This window comes from Zerene cesonia, chromosome 20 (assembly GCF_012273895.1).
Source record: "Zerene cesonia ecotype Mississippi chromosome 20, Zerene_cesonia_1.1, whole genome shotgun sequence".
Lineage (NCBI taxonomy): Eukaryota > Metazoa > Arthropoda > Insecta > Lepidoptera > Pieridae > Zerene > Zerene cesonia.
The window spans coordinates 1,861,522-1,885,165 of NC_052121.1; the positions used below are offsets into that span (position 1 = coordinate 1,861,522).

At 32.3% G+C, this 23,644-nt stretch overlaps 1 protein-coding gene across 4 annotated transcripts in view; it reads right to left on the minus strand.

Annotated features, from left to right (window-relative positions):
* LOC119834939 (E3 ubiquitin-protein ligase HECW2) overlaps window positions 1-23,644 on the minus strand; it is an 86,188-nt gene that overhangs the window by 13,122 nt on the left and 49,422 nt on the right. For 2 of the 4 annotated variants that reach the window (XM_038359491.1, XM_038359493.1), the window contains 4 exons: window positions 23,413-23,598; window positions 22,978-23,103; window positions 22,096-22,185; window positions 21,722-21,882 (listed from right to left, as the gene is read on the minus strand). In XM_038359491.1, coding sequence (XP_038215419.1) covers window positions 21,722-21,882; window positions 22,096-22,185; window positions 22,978-23,103; window positions 23,413-23,598 — 563 coding nt within the window. Of the gene's footprint in view, window positions 1-9,097; window positions 9,419-21,721; window positions 21,883-22,095; window positions 22,186-22,977; window positions 23,104-23,412; window positions 23,599-23,644 lie in introns of those variants that run through there. The other 2 variants (XM_038359492.1, XM_038359494.1) reach the window with 2 other exon arrangements.

Here is a 23,644-nt window from a genome sequence, read left to right on the forward strand (position 1 = left end):
ATTAAATCGGGCGTTCATCGTAGTCATTACACAGGCATCCGGCATATCCCGATAATATATCATTGAGATGGCACCAATTTCCAAAAGCTAATGACTATAGGAGGCATTCCCCTAAGGGCGCACGCGCTATGGTGCCTCCGGCGCGTATGCCTCCTCAAACAAATCAACAAACAAATGAATTGATACTTTATTACATCTGCTTAAGGTATACGTTTGGAAAGCAGTGTTGGGCAACAGGTGTTCGCTTTGAAAGCAGGGTCTACGACCATGACGGTTGGAAATAACGTTTCGTCCCGATGTCTTGACATCTTGATTCTCTTACTGATGTATCTTATCAAATTTTAATTTAATTATTAGGGTATCTTTTCTATTAACGGATTGAGTTTTAAAGTGTATCATAACATAGAATAATATTATAATTTTGTTTTAACTTATTATTAATACAGGTAAGATGTTTTACTGTCTGAGATTATATCTCTTTAATTGCCTTTAATTACATAAATTACGCAATTGTTTGCGCATTAACAACGTCTATAAGTGCAAAATAATTTTATAAGTCTGTATGCAAATTTATTAACCGACAAACGTATTTGCCAAATGTTACTGTACCACAACGATTACAAACGCGAGACCCGGATATGAAAAAAATATGGAGTAACAACACCTGCATTTACCCTCAGTTAAACAGCTTGCAAAAATATACCCTTTCCTTCTTTAATTAAGGGAATTTATTATAAATAATGATTTCCTATATAAATAATACTTCAACGGCTAAAATCTTTTACGTCCAAGCGAAATATTCGAGTATGTTCTGTTACGTTTTTCGTTACTGGACCTTAGCATGTTATTCACCTGATATATTATAATGTTGAAAAATTATAACCACAGATTAAGCTAGATTCCTCCCGTGATTAGGGAAGATAATAATCTGTAATAATACTAATAAAGCCACGCTCTCGGCGTCGTTCTGTTATCATTATACGTCGATGTTAAAATTTAGACCTCGGGAAAAATTGAGAAAGCTATGTATTTATGAAGACATCTAAGCATAGACAATTTATAAGTATGACCATTGGTTTGAGTTTTGAGCGATTGTTTATGAAATATTTTACAAGCGATTTCCGAAAAAAGGAGGTGCTTATTGGAATACATTTTTTGATTTAATACCCCTGAACTATCGACTGGAAGAACCGATTTCGATGATTCTTTTTTGGAAGCTGGTGCCTTTCATAAAAATTTGTCTGTTGCTGACAATTGAAGACGATTTAGTTTTTTGTTCATTTTTTCTTTATATATATTTAAAAGCCATTGAAAACGTATGTGTATCATTGGGAAAAAACGTTTCATTTATACCCAATGATAACATAAGCGTAAAATATTTAAACAGCGGTTCAAAGCAAACAACAGACGAGCCGAAACCTCACGACAATATATTGACAAGTGCTGCACCAATTGCTGTTATATTAAAATAAAATATATTAAATTATGTAAGAGGCGACATTGGTTCGACCTCAGCGAAAATCGACCCGAATACGTGCCTAATATTGTAACAAATTACTTCCTCTGGTGCTGCTTACGAAAACAAAAGACTACCGCGCTCACAAAGAGTGAAACCTTGAATATATGAAATAAAACACTTCACACAAATTATGTGAGTGGCTTCAATCTACAATAACACAAAACATTTGGACGTGTCGAATCTGCGCCCGTGTTTGCTTTAACTAGAAACTAGTCAATACAGTTCATTCGTAGCTCCATTGACGGTTCTTAGAGAACATATCAAGGTATCTGTGAGAACTGTTTGAACGTTTATTTATTGGAATGAGTGGAAGTTAAAGTAACTTTCATGTCTTAGTTTAATTGTGTACTAGCTTACTGCACGCGGCGAAATTATCCTATGTATTTTCTCGGGCTTCAAACTATATCTGTACCAAATTTCATTCAAATCAGTTTAGTAGTTAAGACGTGAAAAAGGACAAACAGGACAAACATAGTTACTTTTGCATTTATAATTTTATTTTGAATTAAATATACTTAGAAATAATATTGGTATACACTTATAAAATTTTAACAGTTTTTTATAGGTTTACTATTCATTTATTATCATTATAAACAAGATTATGGATCTTACTGAAGTCGGCAAACAAATTTTAAATAAACGCATAATTAGTATGTATTATCGAAATAAACAGAGCAAGGTAATACAAATATCTCAAAATTACACTACTTAGGTAATTAGCCATATGATTTTATGTAGTTCCATCTTACGTAATTCGTTTGAAACGTTAAACAGAAGATATAATTTGAATGATCGCTGCTAATTATGCATTTTAATCCTACGTGTATTTTTGCGATGTTTCTGTCTGACTTTGTGTTATTTTTTACTGAACACATAATACTTCAAATTTAGTTAGATAAAGAATTTTATATTCCAGATTTAACAAATTATCAGATTAAACGTGCTTATATTTTGAATATTCACTATAATTTTCGTATGAATGCCAAGAAGTTAGCTACTCTAAGTTCATTTATACTCGACAATAAAAGCATTCAAACAATTTAAAATATATAAGCAACGAAACAACTGATATGTTAGTCTTTAGCTTCAATTAAACGTTCATTGTGATATAAAATCCACAATTAAGCAGTTTGCATATAAAGTGGGGGTCGCGGTTGAGCGGTCCCATCGCCGATGGCGTCCCACATTGTTGTATGACTTCCTGCCACGTATGTAAATGCAAACGATATATAAATAACCAAATAACATACATTGATCGTAATCGTTACGTTAACGGGCCGCTTTTATGATCAGCTCTTTGAGATTTAAAAATATCACTCTGCTTTCAGTTTTAGCTGCGGCAAGCTTCCCGTATTTAGTTGCAAAATATCGATTTATAGAGAAAATTTATAATCGATAGTTTCATAGAATACATGATTCTATTTTCGAATTCATAAGCATGCACGCATATGAATTCGAAAATCTTTTTGCCCTTGAAGAAATGAAGACCTTTTGCCAGTGCCAAGATAAAAAAAAAGTTTTTTTTCAAAACTCTTACTACTAAAAAATAGTAGCTGTTTTTTAATACATATTGTTTACAAATGGTAGAATATCAGATTGTTTAATTTAGATACAGATTTTTTATTTGTGCTTTCTTCATTCATTTGGTACAATATGCATTAAATGTGCATCAACTATTTATTATTGTGTATCTGTGATTTATGAACTTAAAATGACACAACATAACTTTATTATATAGAAGGCAACATATGTACGATTTTATAAATAAAAAACCAACGCAAGGGTTATAAAATTGGGCAATAAATAATACAGCTAAACGTGTGTTGCTGAAATACTCATAAATGAAATATCTTAAGCGTTTTGAGCTTTATCAGCATAATTTTAAGTTAGAAAATCGCGTGTTTGAATTGGGTGGTACACATTGATTGGCGTGACGTGGTCAATTCTGGCAAACTAATATTCTCATTACATTATAATGATAATTTGTTCAAACCTTGGTTCTGACATTGTTTACCTAAACGCACAACTCGAATGGTTTCTTGTATTCAATCTGAATATCATTGATTGAATTCTAGAATAATAATATATTTCAATGAAATTTCTATTAATTAAATCTCCAATAAATAATAACTAAGATACGTTTCATAGTTTAAAACGTTTATTGAAACTTCGAACAATAATATTATACCCAAAATTTAGCCACTATTAATATATTTAAAATCTCCATCTATGTAACAAAATAAGGTTCCGTTGCCATAATTTCACAAAACCATTTATATTCTAAAAATAAAACGTTAATTTACGAGCGAAATGAGTAGAGTGTGGATAAAGGTTGATTAAGGTTTTAATATAAATTTTCCGTTAACCCTTAATTAATTTGCGACCGACCTCCATCATTATAACACATTAGGACGCCGACATTGTAATCTATATTCTATATTTATAATGAATGTTTATGTGATTAAAGTGTCTTAACCCGATTCGATACAAATTAAGGAAATTATCAAGTATTTATAACTGATGTATAAATAGAGGGTAGATTCGGAATACAGTTCTGAAAGGTCAGTGTCTAACCGTTAATAAAGTTGGATGAATAACATTTTCTATTTTCGTATTAGTTGGGTTAAATAAACCTATGTTTTTAAACGTGAATAATTAAAATGGTCAAAGAAAGAAATGATATGTAAAACTCGATTCAATATATAAGTTTTAAGCAAAGTTTTATAGAAAAAATCAATGTTTTTCTTTTTCATATTATTCACATAGTTCTTATATACACATATGTGTTTTACATATTTTAGAATCCTTAAATTACATTACAAAGCCACAAAAGCTATAAACATTGCAAACAAATGTTATCAGAGTTACATATATATTTAAAGGTAGACAATGACCGATTGCGACACCACTCCTTCCTCAACAATTAAACATAGGAACAAAGTAGTTGTCTCTTTTATTGCTTACTGATAAGCCGATAATCCTATATGCAAAACGCTTTTGCGTTTTACATGTTGGCTACAATAACATAGTGTATGCCTGCTTGATTTTTTATAACGGTATGGTAAAAAAGGCGTGCTTTTGGGCACATATAAAACAAAAGCTGCGCCCCGCGGTATCACCCGCGTAAGTCCGTATCCCGTAGGAATATCGGTATAAAAAGTTGCCTATATGTTATTCCAGTTGTCCAGCTGTCTACGTACCAAATTTCATTGCAATCGATTCAGCAGTTTTTGCGTGAAAGAGCAACAAACGCACACACATCCTTACAAACTTTCGCATTTATAATATTAGTAGGATAGTAGGATATATGGTGTGAGAAATTTCATATATGCTAAGAAATTATTTTCAAATGGGTCTCCTAGCTGTACGTGTTTATTTTATATTCACTCACTGGATATTAGAGAAGCGTCTTAACAAAATTTGTAATTGTATTTAATTTTAAATCAAACACTAAACTTTTTTAGAAATGCATCGCAATCCGAAAATTTCCGGCATGGCATCCTACTTTAGGGGACCGAACCACAACACGTGAATAGGTACTATTTGTTTCAGAAACAACAATGTCTCTTGATACAACGGATTAGATGCAACAATATAACTACATTGTGATGTCACACAGATCGTCGATCGCCAAGCAGTTTTCCTTGGACACGCAGCCAGCTCAGGTTCCACTTGACAGGACATCATTCCGGTCCATGTTCTCATTACACATTTTTATTGTGGGATAATTACTTTTACTGTCGCGTTGCAACTATTTGGTTATTTTTAAGTTGTGTTTGGATACCCAGAAATCATAGCCCATTACGAATACGACTTTTTATCCTAACTCAAATAGCAATATGACTATTATATTTTGGCTATTGGTATGTGAAATATTTTATTCAACATAAAAGTGATCTCAGTTTCATTATACAACAAAATAGTTTTATAAATATTGAAATAGACATCGTAACAATATTTAATTTTTACGAATAACACAGGTTAGACCACAAAACAGGAAGGGCATATGGTGTTCTTTGAAGATTTCAACAACGCCTGTCAACACAAATATGTTTTTCTATCTAAATAGAATTAAAGCGTACAAAACAATTTTAAGACTCAAAGACGTACACAAACATCAATTCTGCATTTTAAAATAATAACATTAACTCTACATATACTAACAATACTTATTCTTAAAATGTGTATTGTATACCCAATTATCTTAAGCGTAAATAAGCGAGATTGGTTTAACCTATCCGTCCATAAAATTAATCATTTTATTGCATTCAGAATTACAAACTGTTTAAGCTCAGCTTTTTCTAAAAATTAAGCTAATTAAATAATAAGTCTATAAATAGTTTACGAACCAAACCAATATCGCTAGTATAGCTGATTCGCACGCAATTAAGGGCAAGCACGTTTCTATTTCAAATTCCAGCCCCGAAAGCTTTATATACGATTTGTATAAGATCGATTATATCTAGCGGATTGATTAAAAACGACAATTCTCCACACACAGTGTAGTCCGTAACGCGATGTTTGTCTTAAAACCGATTACCGGAACAAACTGACAGACAAAATTAAATTCAAATAAATCTCTATCTCTCAGATGATAGAGTATAAATTGGTTTACCGACGTCCTTACTATTACTAGCTCTAATATACTACATGCACGCAACGTACGCCGGGAATTCTATGGACATATTTTATATGAATTCATGTCAAGCATTACTATTAATTATTACTTATAAAACACTTTAAAACGTTTCGGAGTTTAAATTTCATTTAATATTAAAATAACATGAGTAATTCTATCTTAGAAAGTTGTGTCCAAATAAGTACAGTATAACTCTTTCTAAATGCAACCAAACTTCTGTAAACTAAAGTTAAAGCTTTTAAGCGGTTTTGGCTTGTTTGATAGTTACTTATCCCTATTTAACCAGTGTCCTAAATCTCAAAATAAAACGCTATATCGTCCCCACACCGTGTTCCCATATAAAACGATTACGAGTGAACCATTACTATTTACGAGTTTAATTCCGAATCAAATGACTGCGGAGCACGAATCGAAACCATCGATTTACGATTATTTCAATTCATCTATCAGTTAAGCGATTGTAAATCACAACTTAGTTAACCGTTTGGGATGAGCAAGGAATTTTCAACAAATTAAAAGCGTCCGTAATACATATATTTCAATGTCTACCTTCATTTAATCGTGTTTAAATCAATGTCTAGCTGCGTAAGTGGCAGTATCGGGAATTTTATTAATGTAGTTTTGTGTAAACATTATGAAGTATTATATCAACTTAAACACATATCAATTATATGCATTATATCCTCAGAAGCTTGACTTTATGAACAACTGTCTTCTTGAAAGTATTGTGCTTGTACAGGTCTTTAGAATTTTGGCAACTTCCGTTAAATGTTGATAAGAAACCAGCTTGTTCGTTGGAACAAATCATTCATACATTGTTTCAGTTATCAAACAGGCATTTATTCTTATCACCATTAGAAATATATTTAAAAGAGGGTGATTAAGAAGATGAGTTCTTAATCACAAAAGATTTCAGAACTTTTATTTTAACGTGTCTATCTGTCATGAATAAATAAGCTCTCGAAACACTGAAATGTATCACCACAACAATAATTTTCTTCGGACCCAACCGAAATCGCTTTTACAAAGGATTCGTTAAAACGCAACTCTCTTACAATTTCCAGTTACCTGCGCTACCTTTCTATGCTTTCTAAAATGAGCTAGAACATTAAAGTTGATGGACAAAATACCGAAAGGGTAAATTAAAAAACTGTTATCCTAATCTCCTGTGGTCTGTGCCGTCGGCTGTTTCAAAATCAATCCTCGAACCAATATCCGACATATCTATTCAAATATAGGTACGGTGCTTTAATCATATATTTTCTATTTACGAATTAATCAAAATTCTGTTGATTGCTTGCTTATTAACAATAGGATATTGTGTTTTGTGTCAATTACCAGTTACTAGCTTAAAGTACGGAGTAATAATCAAAATTGTGTTTTTATGTAGTATAAAACAACTTTTCCATAAAACTTTTCCCCTCCTTCTTAAGAAGTTATCTTTATAAGTATACATCTAATCATTACAGTACTTGACGTGACCAAAGTAACAAAATTATATGCTTCGATCAAATTGCGGTCCAAACCCATCATTTGCAGATGCTGATTGAAAAACCCAAATCATCCAATGGCAGAATACAGTTATTGAAATAATAAAAAAACCAGATGTTAACCCATCTAAAGACAAAATAATCATAACAGAAGCAACCGTAGATTACCATGGGAGATATAAAACAAAAAATACTATTTAACTGATTATGCTAAGAAATTTTGAAGATATAAAAAAGTTTAAATCCAAAAGGACTCCGTGCAGTGAATCGGCATTAATTGTATACAAAGCCACATAAAACAACCAAGGAGGCGATAAAGTAGCGGATGCGAATAACAACATAATAAGGGCTGGTGTAACCTCTCGTCATTACATCGTAATTAAACAGTACTAATCAGCACGCTATCTAACGAGGACAAGAGACGATTAGTTGCTAAACCGTGAGATAACATTCCCGTATCCATACCATTGTCTACATGTAAATAAACATCATTCGATTAAGACGAAAACAATTTAGATGCATGCAATTTCTCTCATTTCTTCGTATCATTTATTATTTCTATAAATATTAATAATCATTACCAAAATTAAGAACACAAGAGTTCGTAGTAGTCCATCAATTGAAATTATTTTACATATAAGCATTAATTGATCTTTCTTTCTTTCTTTCTAAACAAGTAATAATCGCGTCTCTTGCTGATTCTTCTCGGTAGATGTGACATTCCGAATCGGTGGAAGTTTTAAGAATGACCATTTATATTTAATTACAAGTATAGATTATATTAATAAAAAAGTTCTTGAGTTTGAGTTTCAGGTTAAACTATAACTCAAACTTTACTACACTTGAAACATCAAATGGCTTTTCATAGCATTCTGACCTCATTCAACGATGAAATATGAGGTGAAAGCGAAGTACATTTAAATTGTCGGTAACGTAATTAGAATATAACGTGAGAGTAAAAAAACAATGGTCCAGTGGCCAAAATTAACGAGACACGTTATATAATATTTGCATGCAAGTAATTGGGTATGGTGTGAGAACTGTAGGTGAAGCTCGTCTTAGGATTATCGCGCGAAAGTCCCCGCTAACGTGCGAATAGATGCTATTGCGCAAGTAAACGCACAGTTCTAACAGGCCTTTATTTCCGCTTGATAAATTGCCGAGATTATAGGAATATGTTACACGTATGAATGTAAATGTTTCTACTGTACATTTTAGCGTATGAATTATTTAAATTAGATCTTTTTAACTATCTTTACACACATCAGATTGTATCAGCCGTTTTGAATTTAGTGTGATACGCTCTATTTTTTCTTCACAATATTATAAACAAAAAATTTACAAAAAAGACAAGTCTTATATTTTTTTGTGTTTAATAGATTAAAAAAATTATGTCACTCGTGATACCTATTTCTTGGCTCATAATACTACTTGGGATAGGCTACTTACAGACTGAAAACGACGCCGAAGGTCTTAGATATGACCCCCATGGTCTTCTTCCAACCCTTGACGAACTGGCGACGGCGCACCCCTCGGGGTGACACCGCGCGGTCCAACTCCTCGTAGGAGCTAATTTTGGCGGTTTCCACTATCTAACAAAACACTGCACAAGCGGCAACACAAACGTCATAATCCTTCATAGAACTCCAGGCCCCGGCTACCTGCTTCTATATAATGCATTCTATTGTCCCGTTTCAGTGTTAAACGTGTTTCGAGTAGTGGTCAGAGACGTGCGCTCGGTCGCGTGGTGCGAACGTTACTGAGCGTAGATACTACGCTACGCTCCGGCTACGGGGGTGCATCGTAAGCTTCATCTGATAACTGATTCATTGCCCGATAATTGGTTTGTACTGTGACTAATGCGAAGGCTCTATTTACTAGATCAATCTGTGATTAGTTGGGTTATTAAATTGATTATTATCCATATTTTATGGCAGAGTTCAACCAGTTAATTTTTAGTCGCGTGTTACATTTAGAGTTATATTTTTCGACAGATCCTTGACAAGATCAGCAGTTTTAAAATTACGTCACGTTACTTAAAAAAAAATACGTCAGTGTCCTGTATACATGTAAATAGATTTTCGTGTCGACAGTCCCATAGAGACACTCAAAACACAACTCAACCAAAACAAAAACGCACGCATCGAAATGAATTCTGCTGCAATTTTAAGTATTGTCGGAAGGAGCCCATGGGCATTAAGTTTCACACGCGACGCTGACACGCAACCATCGAGCATTGTCTCCAGAGCTTGCGTGCCCTTATGTTAAATACGATTAAGTCATTGCACTTTAACTATTCCTTTGAATTATATACTAATATTTCCTAACCTATTTCTATGGAAGTATAGATCCTCCTATCAATATTCTTTTTTTTTTAGTAATATCGTTGAAGTAACCACTATTGGGTCAATATTGCTAAAGATTATGTTTCATTATATTTTTTGTATTTTCTTCAGATTGGTCATGTTATTATTACCTTACCTTGCAAACTCTCCATCAAATAATCGTAATGTTTCCATATTTTAACACCAATAATAGGTAGCGTATACTTAATAAAAAAGTGTTTTATTAGTGAATGTTAAAGACGGGATAAAATTGCCATAACTTCGATAAAATTCTGCTTCAAAAAGATTCTTTTATTTACTTTTCATCATCTCCAATCCAAGCAATCATATGCCACAATGATGCGGAACAGTGCGTGTTTTCTAGGCCATATTAATAATCTTAGATTTTTAAAAACTTCGCCCTTATCAAACCAGTGGAACAAAATCGGAATATGACCAACACAGGCTAAATCCACGGAAAGTTACACAAACATAAGGCTTTAAAGCAATGGAAATAATTCAACCATTCGCCACAAAAATTCCCTTCGTGGAAAACTTCTCTCTTATACATTTCCATAAAACCTTACACGTCACATAATATTCATCATTTAAGGAGCTTTGACGCGTCATTAGGGCATATACAGATGCAAGGCCTTGTTTCGATGTGACGTGACTGTGAGATCATTGTGACTCACACCTTATACTGCATGCAATTTATATAATTATGAAATGTAACACCATACAGGGCGATGACATAGACTTGATGATATAATAAGTACTTGCAGCAGAAGTAAATATTTACAATTTAAAATTTGAATTTTTAGGGTACGATGCTTCTTATTTGACATGAATCCATCCATGACCATCTGAAACTTTTCATTTTTTTAAATGTTTGGTAATTGGTTGACTATATAAGATATATCTTGTTGTATGTGTACGTGGCTCTATCTAACACATATAAAATGTCACAAATCAGACGCAAAGCCAAGACTTACGTTATCCATCGAGGCACTAACTGTCAGATAGGCGTCTTAACCTATCTCGATAAACGACTGAATATCACACGAGAAAAGAGCATTTACTTGAAAGAAAATCACCGATACTCCTAGTTAGTCGCATCTTATATGCGTTCAGAAAATTATTAAAATAAAACATGATGTCAATAGAATATTCAATGGCGGTATGCAATCATACTATACACCTTTTAATTGGTATAATTACATCTGCGTGTCAATAATACGATGAATAATAAATTTCCAACAAACACGAAGAAGTGATAAATCTAAACATTGCTAAAATGGAAGCTTATTTAATGGGGGTGTGGTAGCAATACTTATTTATGCAACATTCGTGGAATATAAACGAAGATTTCACAGTGAAATAAATTTAAATATTAAATCTGCATTCTGCATGCGATACAGTATAATTTTCAGAAATCATTTTACACGATTTTCTCTATTGTCCTTTCGAGTTATTGTTGTATACATATAATTTAATCGGCGAAATTATTAAAAGACAACTTAGTACTAATTCAAATGATTTTATTTAAAGCATATCAAAAGATATCCCAACAAAAACAAAAAAACTATGATAACTCAATGATATCGTAGTTTTCTATAACCATACATTTTTAATTTCTTTTGTCGTATTAAAATTCCAATCACGACAGTTTTGTATCGCCTATTTGTTATTTATCGGATATAGTTCATTGTGAGTCAAGCGACGTAGCGCTGCGTGCGCGCACGTGGCCGCCAGCGATCCCATCTTGCTGGGATCTGGGACCCACATGACCTGATTCTTTACAAATAAAACACGTTGTGAAATAGGGATCGATGTAATGTGTACTGTACCCTAGCTGAAATGATCAACAATTGCAAGACATTTACATATAACTTAATTTGCAATGGAGAGATATTTGTTTGACAAACTGAGAACTCACAACCCAACACTCAAAGCATTGAGAAACATGAAGATTATATTTACAAGGAGTATAATAATATAGCAATCCTATAAAAAATCACAATTCCACTTTCTTTTAAAGCTATTACATCCAGAAAAAAATGTGAAAAAAAAACTCGATATTCCTGTAGCATAGACAGTATTTAAATTATACAAATATTTTAATTGGATTTCAAACTAAACAAAGCTCATACTAATACCATAGATAGTAGACTGATACGCTTTTTTTCTTTTTACACACACTCACACACTAGCAAAATACAGGGATTTTCGAAATATTTTACCAAATTTATTATTTTTAACGCAACAATTCGAGGTTTGACGACGCTTTTGGTAGTATATTAAAATCTAATCACTATATGGTGCATAAAGACGCATCCTCATTAGGTCGCGTTCACACTTGGTATATTTAATCTAGTTGCAACTCAAACGGGAAGCGCCTAATAAAGCTCAAGTATTGCCAACAATTAGTTTGATAGGGCGAAATTGTTGATTTTGAAATATATTAAACCATAGATATTATAGTATGTTTAGATAGAACATGCTGATTCAGTTATTTATTTAATATTTTTTGTTCTCAGCACACTTTCCTTAGAGACATACGTTTGAATAACACTAAAGTTTATATTGAATTTAAGATTTGAGAGCACAGTCTATTTAAATGAGTACAATTTTTTATTTTACATATTCTTTAAAATGTTAAATTATATTTTGACCCGTTGTAATTTTTTTAGTTGTTGTAAATATTTTTTGTTGAATAGTATAAAATCTTACTTTCACTACTCACAAAGGGACAGTTTTACGGAGATGTCATTTATTACTTAACTGGGAGAAAGGGTACACATTGTCTAACTATACTTTGTTGTAAGAAGGTTTTTAGCACGCGTTCTTAATCTACTCAACTCTGGCGCAATTTAATGAAATCTATCAATAACCTATTAAAAATGAAATGTAATAAATACTATTTATATATTATCCGTACTTAATCGTTTCCTAGATTTCGTTGAAAACTCGATGCAGTTTATTTCAATAATAAAACCATTACAACGCCTAAAAATCTAAGACGAAAATCTATTCAAACGTCACACCGTCCGAATTGAATTTTAAAATTCGTTCTTACAACTCGTCTCATACTATAAGTTATATTTAAACTATAACAAATCCCGATAACTGTATAAAAACACAATAGCTGACAGACAGCGATGGCAGCCTTAGATCAGCGGGTGCGCATGCGCAGCCGTGCCTACCTGCCTTAATTCGAACCGCTTACCGTTAGCTCAGAAAAAATGTATACGAGCCGGTAAATGTGTATCGTGTACCTTTATTTTTTATGGAGTGAAAAGTACACGCGAGAGATAGGCAGAAAAGGGTGGTTTTATGACTTAAATTAGTTTTTACCCTCACTATAAACCAGCTAAATCTACTAAAATATTATAAATGTCTAGGTTCGGATATTTATACCTTAATCAAACCAAAATGGGTAATGAGATCTGGATAAAAATTGGCACACATACATGATACTTCTTAAACGATACTTTTTCCGTCCAATTTCTCGTCGTCAAAATCGTCCGTTTTTATTCTTCGCCGTGTATAACGTTAATGAACATAGGTTTAATGTAAATTTATACAGGTTATGACCAACAGCAATTGTGGTGGAAGTTAGTCAAAAAAACAATATGATAATCTAAGTAAAATTATGAAGTAACATAATATTTCAATGAGATGTTTATGAGAAATCCTTTAATAACAAATCAATGAACAGTTTTCCAAGCAATATTTTCCTCACTCACACCACAGTAAAAAAAAATGTTTTTTCAAGTGCTCGCATTTTTTTGTACAACGGTATGCGCAGGTGTGTATAATGCACATGTTCATACTGACAGCAATGCAATGTTTTGGCAAACCCATTGATGGTGTGGGAAAGATTTGTCATGAACACAGGAAACTTTTTGCTGTCATAACGGGTTCAAATAACAAGCGATTAGGAGATCAACATTGGGTGGATAGAAAAAATCTGGATCCGATTGTGCCACTTTTGAGAGAATAAGTACAACAACAAACAAAAAAACATACATGTTTATAAAAAAAATATATATATGTTAATTAATGAAAATAATTTTTTTAATTATACCTATACTTAAAAAAGTTGTGCAAAAAAAGATACATGTAGGTACGTTACATTAAAACAAAATCAGTCCATTTAAATATATATATAGGCCATAGAACCAGATCCCCTTTTATATTAAGTACGAAAGCTTCAAGATATGTCGTGTGCTGACGATCAAACAGTCTGGATTGGGAGACAGATTTGTATCTCCTCTCCCGATATAGCCCATCCGGTGTTGCATTCCACGACTAATACAATGTTATAATTAAATATATGATTTACTGGAATCTATAATCCATACATTAAGTAGCTTCAAACAAATAGGATTGTTCAAACGCTAAATTCATTTTCAACATATATATTTTTTTAAATAGCTTAAATATTCATTATATTATTAGCTTAAATACAGCTTCGCATTCCTATGAAAACGCATGCGAACTCGCGGGCTAAAAGTTAATGTACACATCTGTAGTATAGTATATGAGTATATATTGTTTTTCCATAGAAGCGTCCAGTAGAGTACTTTTAATTCACGACTAGTTTAGCTGCGAATGATATATTGAATTGAATTTGTTTCATAACAGCGCAGTTTCTGCTGAAATAATGATATATTAGAACCGGAGATAATTTTGTTTGTTTGTTTTGTATAGCGGGGAGTCGTCTCGAAATAGCTGTGCGAAAATAGATACCTACGGAGTGTTTCCTTGGTAGTTTTATTGGCAGACTGAGTGTGTGAGAAATTAATTATGATATAAAATTTATTATTCAATATCAACCACAAACTTAAATTTCATAACTTAATGCTCATTAAGAAATTTAAAGATGCGTGAACTTTAAAATTTTACGTACATTGATCAAGAATTCATTAGTATTTTCATTGTTAATGGACTTTTTAAATAATGCTCGAATTATCTTTCTATTATTTCAAAACAAATATAAGAAACTAACTGGAACTCCGACTGCGTCCGGATGTCAATCCGGTCTTTTGGAAAAGTTTGTGAAATATTTCAAAGTTATTATCCCAATCCAAGAGAAGACACATACAACAAACCAACAATTATTTAAATCCGTTAAGACTTTTCATAAAAATGGATAAAAAAACATACGAAACATAAAATAAAACTGATACTGTTTATCTTTTATTTCTCCATAAAAACGTTGTCATAAATCTTGCAAAATATTTGTTGGCTATTACGTTTGAATACGACTTGCTAAAAGCAGCCGCGCCAAAACATAAAACTATTGTTTGACACGCTTCAAATGACGTTTCTGGTGTTGCCAGAGCAATTGTGAAATAGGAGTTAAGTGCGCAGTGCTAGGTTATAAATAACAATATATTACCATGTAGTATATACCATATAAATATGTATTGAAAGATGATTAAAGTGTGAAGCGCCTGATCTTTAATGTAATACTTAATAATTTTTGCATCGGAATTCTTCTTTGGAATTTTTTTTTAACAATTGAAAATGTACGCGCACTGTTTGTGTTATATTTAATAAATTAATTGTTAATTATATTTAATAGCAACATAAAACATTTACCACAAAGTGAAATTAAACAAATCGTAAAAAAATTCTTTTCCCCCTTATATTTTTAAGCGTCTGCTATGAAATGTAAAAACATGTTTAATATTGGTTTATTAATTTTATTTAAATTCACTCTTTAATTTTCATGTTGTACAGCTTGGGTGGCGTGGATGTTTGCAGCAAACTAATCAAGAGAAACTAATAATGCTTCAGATATTCTAAGTCTTGAATTTTTTATACCTGAAAGCAGTTAAATCTATCGAACTAGCCAGCATGCGTCTTATATAATAATCCTGATGTAAGACTAAATTCTAAAATTTATTGAAAGACAAACCATGCATGGCGTATATTTTTAATAATAATAAAAATCATCTTTATTTAGTTCTCACAACATTAGTCCATAACAAAAACTTAAAAATACAGAGATTTTTTTGTTATGTGCAGATTTTTGACCGATGTAAATAAATCTGCATATAAAAAAATAAGCAATTATTTTAATTGCTACAAACAATATAAATATACATATTCCTAACATCGTTAATGCAGAAACAGAAGACGAAATAGGATAAACGACTTAAGCAAAAACAGCTAAGGATAACAGTGTCTCTGCATAAGCTAAAAATTAAATAATCTCAATGAGACAATTAAAAAATCTAAATTACTTCCCTTTGTAGTAAAAAAAAACAGATATCATAACTTCCTTGTCGAGCAAAGAGTTTCCAATGACTCACAGCTGATTTTAGCGCTCAATCGTACATCATTCTTAACTCCAGTACAAATGAAAGTCACGTGAAAGATTTACAGGTCTGTTAATAACGAACAGGTCTCGGTATGAAAATCAATGAGAGTACAGTTTCTTTGTTATATATCCGTCGGCCGTGTCTGAAAGATCTCAATTTATATCTGGTAACACTCACGGACTTTTCATTGCTTGGTGAGTGGAAATTGTTTATTGCTGTGTTTAATAGCATTCATTGTTTTGGTTTTTACAATAGGTTTGGTACATATACTTCCTTCTATAAAAATGCATAATAAAACATTAGGACACCAAATTTCGAATACATTACTCAAAAGATTTTTTTTTCTATTTTTCGTGAATTTAACCTAAAAATCACTACGACCACTAAAATGTTATATCAAAGTCATATTTCAGTTTATATGCCGCAACGTAAACTACACCCTACAGTTGCAGAAATTAAAAATATTATCTTCTATATATATAAAATTCTCGTGTCACAGTTTTCGTTGCCATACTCCTCCGAAACGGCTTGACCGATTCCTCTGAAATTTGGTAAGCATATTGGGTAGGTCTGAGAATCGGCCAACATCTATTTTTTATCCCGATATTCCTACGGGATACGGACTTACGCGGGTGAAACCGCGGGGCGCAGCTAGTAGTATTATAGATTTATTAACGAGACAAGTACTACTCAACTCTTTGCCTTGGCTCCTACAAAAAAAAAAATATATATATATATATATATATATATATATATATATATATATATATATATATATTATCTTGTTGAGCAAGAGTTAGGAAGGATAGGACACAGCACTTCTAGCAATTCAACAGTATTACGATAGATAGTACTTAAACACATCAGTACTATATTAGTTTCAGCAGTAACAACTAACATGCATACCTGAATTCGCTATAGAACTATGGCATTTTCAGCAAGTTAGTTACTATCAGATAACTTGCCATTAAATATGCAGCCGTCTGCTGTATTCAATGAGTGTGCCAAGGTTCCTGATGGGTCGCTGATAAAATCATATTGTAAATCCAACAATAAAATTACAATCATAATAGTTACATGAATGTCATTATAATTTCAATATACAAATGTTGGGATCGTTCTATAATGCACACTGTTTGAATACATAGTATATACTAATTCTAATTTAAAATGGACATTATATTTTTATGTTGGAGTCGAGCCCGCTTCGGCACCAATTGGGCCAGCATGCAACGGGGAAGTACCAGACCCCCATAGAAGACCGGCTTGAAACAGTAGTATGGTTCTGTGTTACGTACGGTTAGTGGGGGGGCCGGTGGCCCGTTTCCTTTTTCTCATCCTTCTCAGTCCTTTTCTTTATTCTTCTAGTCAATCCTTCCATAATCCCTTTCCAATATGAAGTCGGCAATTCATTTGTAGAGGCCTTACGCCTCTACAAATGTTCATGGGCGGTGGTAGCGCTTACCATCGCGGAATCTTCTCGAACAGTAGGTATTAATAATTAATTAAATTCCTTTTAATTGGATAGTTACATCACCTAACAATTTCCATTCGTCCAATGTCATCTTTGGAAAGATCTATTTAAATACTCCATAAGGATATGAAAATAGTAATTATTCTCAGAATAATTATACTGTATAATAAAGCTCTGTATTTTTCCTAACAAATCATGTTTCTACCTCGATAATTCCAAATCAGTAAACAAACACATGACAATATATGAACAGAATTCTAATTGGCAGTTTTTTTAGTTTTTTAATTGTATATTTACTCCGTTATTAATAATGCTAATTGTTCCGTGAAACGGTTCGTTTTTTACTTATTTTATAAGGATATAATCTAATGCAATACATGATTTGTAAGTTTTATTGACCAATGAAACAATTGGACTTATTGTTCAAAAATGCGTCCTACCAAAATAACAGTTGAAAAACAGTATGGTAATCGACATATTGTATTTGAAAAAAACAATTTTTTTCATTAACTAGCCACCCACCCTGTCTTTACACGGGTAAAATAACTCATTATATATACATATAAACCTTCCTTTTGAAACACATTATGTATTGAAAAAAAAACATCAAAATTTGTTATGTCATTTCAAAGATCTAAGCATACAATCACACAGACGGCGGAGAGCGACTTTTTATACTAGGTAGTGCATAAATGTTTCACCGCGGTACCTACCAGCTCCCTATCTATCTCCATATTCAAAAAGAATTGCATAATATTGCTCCGTTACGCTGTGTAATAAAAATAAACAAACAAACATAATTTTCAAACCACTTCAAAAATGGAGGAGATAATCTATTCAACTGCCTTTTTTATATTTATTATCACATAACTTTTTACTGGGTGGACGAATTTTTATGATTGTTTTTTTTAGAAGCGCTTTTAACTCTATAATTAGTAAGTATTATCAGAAAGCTTTATGATTGCGACGATTTCTCATTTACCATACCAATATCATGACCGATTAAGATATATTGCTATATGCTTAATATGAAAAAAATATATATATCGGCATTGATACTAATTAATGCTTCGACGAAAACATAACTGGGATGAAATAAAGCTTAACATTCCTAGAAGCGCCAAGGACAGCGCCAACGAAGCTCATAAAACATCACAATATACCACCATTACCGCAGATAATATATTATACACAGATTATACTCCATAGCGACGTCAAACTGTCAACTAACCATTTAATATGTTCAGAATTCATATAAAACCGGTAAAGCGCTTAATGAGGGGAAAACGAATGTGCTAAAACGTAGAAGAATAGCGTCTGTCTGATAAAAGTAAATTTTGGATTTTATATAAACACATAAATTTTTGCTAAGAAATAATAAGAAAATTTATTTTGCATATTCGCCGTTCAGTCTACTGAGTACGAATAAAAAAAATATCCTCCTTCCCATGGGAATCTTCTTTAAATAAGCGGGCGAAGCCACGGGCGAAAAGCAAGTACAAAACATTTTACTTCAATCTTTGAAACAAATGCATCAATTTAACAAGATGTAGCAAGAGGTACTGCCATATTAAAATTAATATTTAAGCAATGTGGCCGGTTGGACACATATAGGTCGGTCATGAGACGCCATATTTATTTATATTTCCGAGATGATAAATACGATATGACCTGAATTTTCGTTGAAAGACTGAACAGAGTCGATATTCCGTGAAAATCACTTCAGAACCCGACTAATACAAGCAAGCAAACAGTTGTCAAATTTCTTTATAAGATCATTTTTTTCATCCATAAACAACGAAAGTCCAAATAAGGTGGACGAATCGAACGAACGACGAAATGAGTCTATCTACGATTTTTTTTTTATTATCTATGATAAGAATAGACACACAGAATTGTAAGAAAACCGAAATATATTGTTGTAAAATTTATTACAACGAACATCTCGTAAACGAACATCAAAACGGTTAATTCATAATTCAAAATGCACCAAGCGTCAGCGATAAATAAACAACAACGGGACATTTTGTCATTACACACTAGGAACTGTTTAAAGTGGCCTGAATGTAGATGCACTAGATTAAGGGCGATATACACGTGTTCTGAACGTACATTATATGATAATATTATTGCTGTTGGTTCAAAACTTCCTCCATTAAAAGTGAAGCTGATTTTTTGTACAAGTTTAAAAAATAAGCGCTCTTGCGCAGAAGGATGTAAAAATCTCAAATCTATACGAATAATACATCCATAAAGAGATTTTTTTTTTGGAACGCGCCAATCTCAGGAACTACTGGCCCATAATACAGGAGTACTTTTAAATTGGTCTGAACTTCATAATCATAAATTGACATTCCAACAATTTTACAGTCGCCTTATGACCCAGTCCTACAAACACTATAATTTCAGTAAAACGAACGAACGAACAGACGAACCTATGTTCGTCTTCTCAAAATAATTAACGAGATTTTGTTTACGCTAGAAGCTCGCCAATCCTTAAACAGTCATCACTTTGTAACATAAACCAGTCAGGTTTAATATAGCTGGATAGTGGATTGATGTACATTTTCCCGCTCAGTACTAACCGGCTACCATAGATAACAAAAACCATAAAGTCCATATTGAGCAAGTGTCCGTTAAGAGAAGGTTATATGGCACGTTAAGGTATAATTAAATTTATCCATACTCATTGATAATTCGATGTAATAAATAATTAACATTCTTTAGTGAATAATTTTTAATCCAGTCCATGTAGAGAATTTTTAAACTCTATGTGTATTTAAATTTTATATATGAGCTACAAGTTTCATTATGTTTTTAACAATATTTAAACGGGAGTTTTTGTAACGTAAGACTCATTTTTTTTTTAGTCGCAGCTAAAATTGCAGCAAAGTGGGCAATCAAAATAAACACTATTGTTTAAATTAGATTATTTATTTTTTTACCTTATGATTTTTTAAGTAGTTGTTTTTTTTACAAATTACATAAAAATTCTCGGGGTAATATCCTTACTTTATTAAAAAAAAAAACCATCATAATAAAATGTTGTCCAGAGACTAATAAAAACAGACGAGGAATCTAAACCGTCTATTAAAGTCGTTATATATAAGATACTTTTTGTATTCCTAAGAATATGGCATAGAAATAGAACCTGCAGAATACGCAATGTGTTGAAACAGGATTGAATAACTTGGTTAGTATGGGAACGGATTACAAGATCTTGCATTCCCGAGATCAAAGTATAAATAAGGACAACGGACTCTCGGCTATTCTATTTCAGTCCGGCGACGGTTAACTTTTTTTTATAATATATGATACGGCGGAGAAAATATAATCTATTATAACTACTACAACTAAGAACAATTGTAGGATATTTTTTAGAAATCTTTGTGGAAAATAGTTTTCAAAGTTTTTTTTTTGTGTTTTATCTTAATAATAATATAATGAATTTTAAATCCATAATACTCGCTTAAAACAATTGCAAAATAAATCTCGTTTAAAATCTTCATAAAAGCATTTAATTTGTAAAGTTAATATTCAAATTTTTAAAAGTAAATTAAATCTACACATGGTATTTCGCATATGTAAATGTTTTAAATTTTTTATACCCGACAAAAAACAAAATAAATTGTACAGGATCATATTTCTAACAAATTTATTTACCGTCGAAAATAAAAAATAAGTTAGTTATTCTACGATTTTTTAGAGTAAACATCGCCATCTAGTTGTAATTGCGTGAAGTTATTTCGGCTAAGAGTACAAATATTCTGCCTTAATTCCATTACATTACCATAGATGGCGTTGCATAGCGTTGAATAATTGAAATTAACTGTTTTTAGCTATCTTGATTTCAAAATTGTATTTCATTAACTTTCTGTTAGAATAAGATATATATTTTTTTAATTATTAAATATGCATAAAAACACTATGATACACTTACCTAAGCAGACATGTCAGTTGAACGTCGTTCTGGAATCTCGCCAGGGCAGAGGCGCCTTCCACCCTCACAGCGTTCACCTTCTCGCGTATGGAGTTGTTACAGCCCCCGCACCTTTCACGGAGTATTGACATTATGTTTGGCTGCCGAAGGAACGCTACCACCTGTGGTCATATTGAGAACTTTAAAAAGGGACATTACTTTAAAAACGAAATTTCTTATTAAAATTTTCAATCTAATAATTTGTATAATAAAATAAACTGTTATACGATAATTTGTTTTTTGTGTTTTACTTGGTACTGAAAAACAAAAAGTACCATAATATAGCAAAACATCGATACTAGTGTTTTTAAAGTATTCAATGTTATAATAATCACCTTGTCGTTATAAGCAACTGGAATTTCTTGAGTTTGATGCGTGTAAGTATCCGACGAAGTGATTGGCGGCCTCGGAGGTGGAGTTGGCGCCTGAACAAAATAATGACAAAGTATATTAGTGCAGTATCACAAAAATGTAAAGGAAAATGATATTAAAAACACGAATTCCAACGCACTAGTCCAAACATCGTCTAAAAATCAATACAAAGATGCAAAAAATAATCCAAAACGACGAACCAACTACAAACATACATACACATAATGAGAGAAATAAGAAACGAAAACAACACAAACGTTTACGTGCTAAGTAATGCAACACATAATCAGCATGATGCACATTGGACAGATCTAAAAGAGCGAGCTATGATGCAGTACAAGAACATGCGAACAACAAAATAGATTTTGATACTATCTTATGCTATCTGTTAACTATTTTTATGTCATTGTGGGCAACTGAGCTGGTGGTGCGCCTGATTGTAAGTGATCACCAACGCCTGTGGACATTTGCAGAGGTAGGGATAAGGAAAGGATTGATTTCAGGAATAAAGGAATAGCTTAGGAAGGGAAGGAAAGAAAAAGAAATCGGCCTCGGAAAATTTCGGAAAATTTATATAATCATATAACAAATTCATATTTGTAATTAAAATTGTTGTTCGTTTCCAATTAAATCATGTTTTATATTATTCAAGATAAGAAAAAAAACATATATCAACATGTTACATATTTATTTGTGGATAGTTCCGAGTATGTAGAAATTTATAAAAAAAGGCTGATATTTCTGTTGTTAATTGTTTTCAAAGCACAGATAACACAAGACCATAGACAACACAAACTGACAGCTACTACAAGACCATTGATAACATGAGACCACAAGTTGTAGACCTGATCGTGGTGTATGAGCCGCCGTCTCGGCGGTAGGAGGGGCGAGAAGGGGCCCGCTTGGGGGGCGCGCGGGAGGCGCGGGTCGATGAACGTGGTGCGGCGCATCACGTGGTCCACGAAGAAACGCTATGGTTAGGTTAGGTTAGTTTATACCGTTTGTACTTACAAATGTTAGTATATAAATGTATAATTTAGAAAAATCTTATATTTTGATTCTGTTGTGTTTAATGAATCAATTTTTTGACTCATTTTTATATACCTATATATTTCATTGCCTTGGTTAGTTTATTGCGATGCACATAGTAAATGTTAGGTTATAATTTACGAAAATCATTAGTTCAAAATATATGTGAATTGTGTTTACTAATTTTTCTTGTGCTGTAATCAATAATTACATTTTTCTGATTGGCTTTTGTTTCATATAATAGTACTTACCTTTCCATTTCTATCGAGTTTAGTGTCCCATCCCAGCGGCAGTTCTCTATCAGACTCGCTGAACATATTGACTAAGGCGACAAGATCTCTATTGTGTTGATACCGCTCGAAGGATGAAGTGTCTCGACGTATTTTTGATATCATGTGCTTTAGAGTGGAGTTGCAGTTGTAAAGTGATGATGCTTCCTGTAACAACATGTAAGAGAATTATTATTAGACTTGTAACTATGTT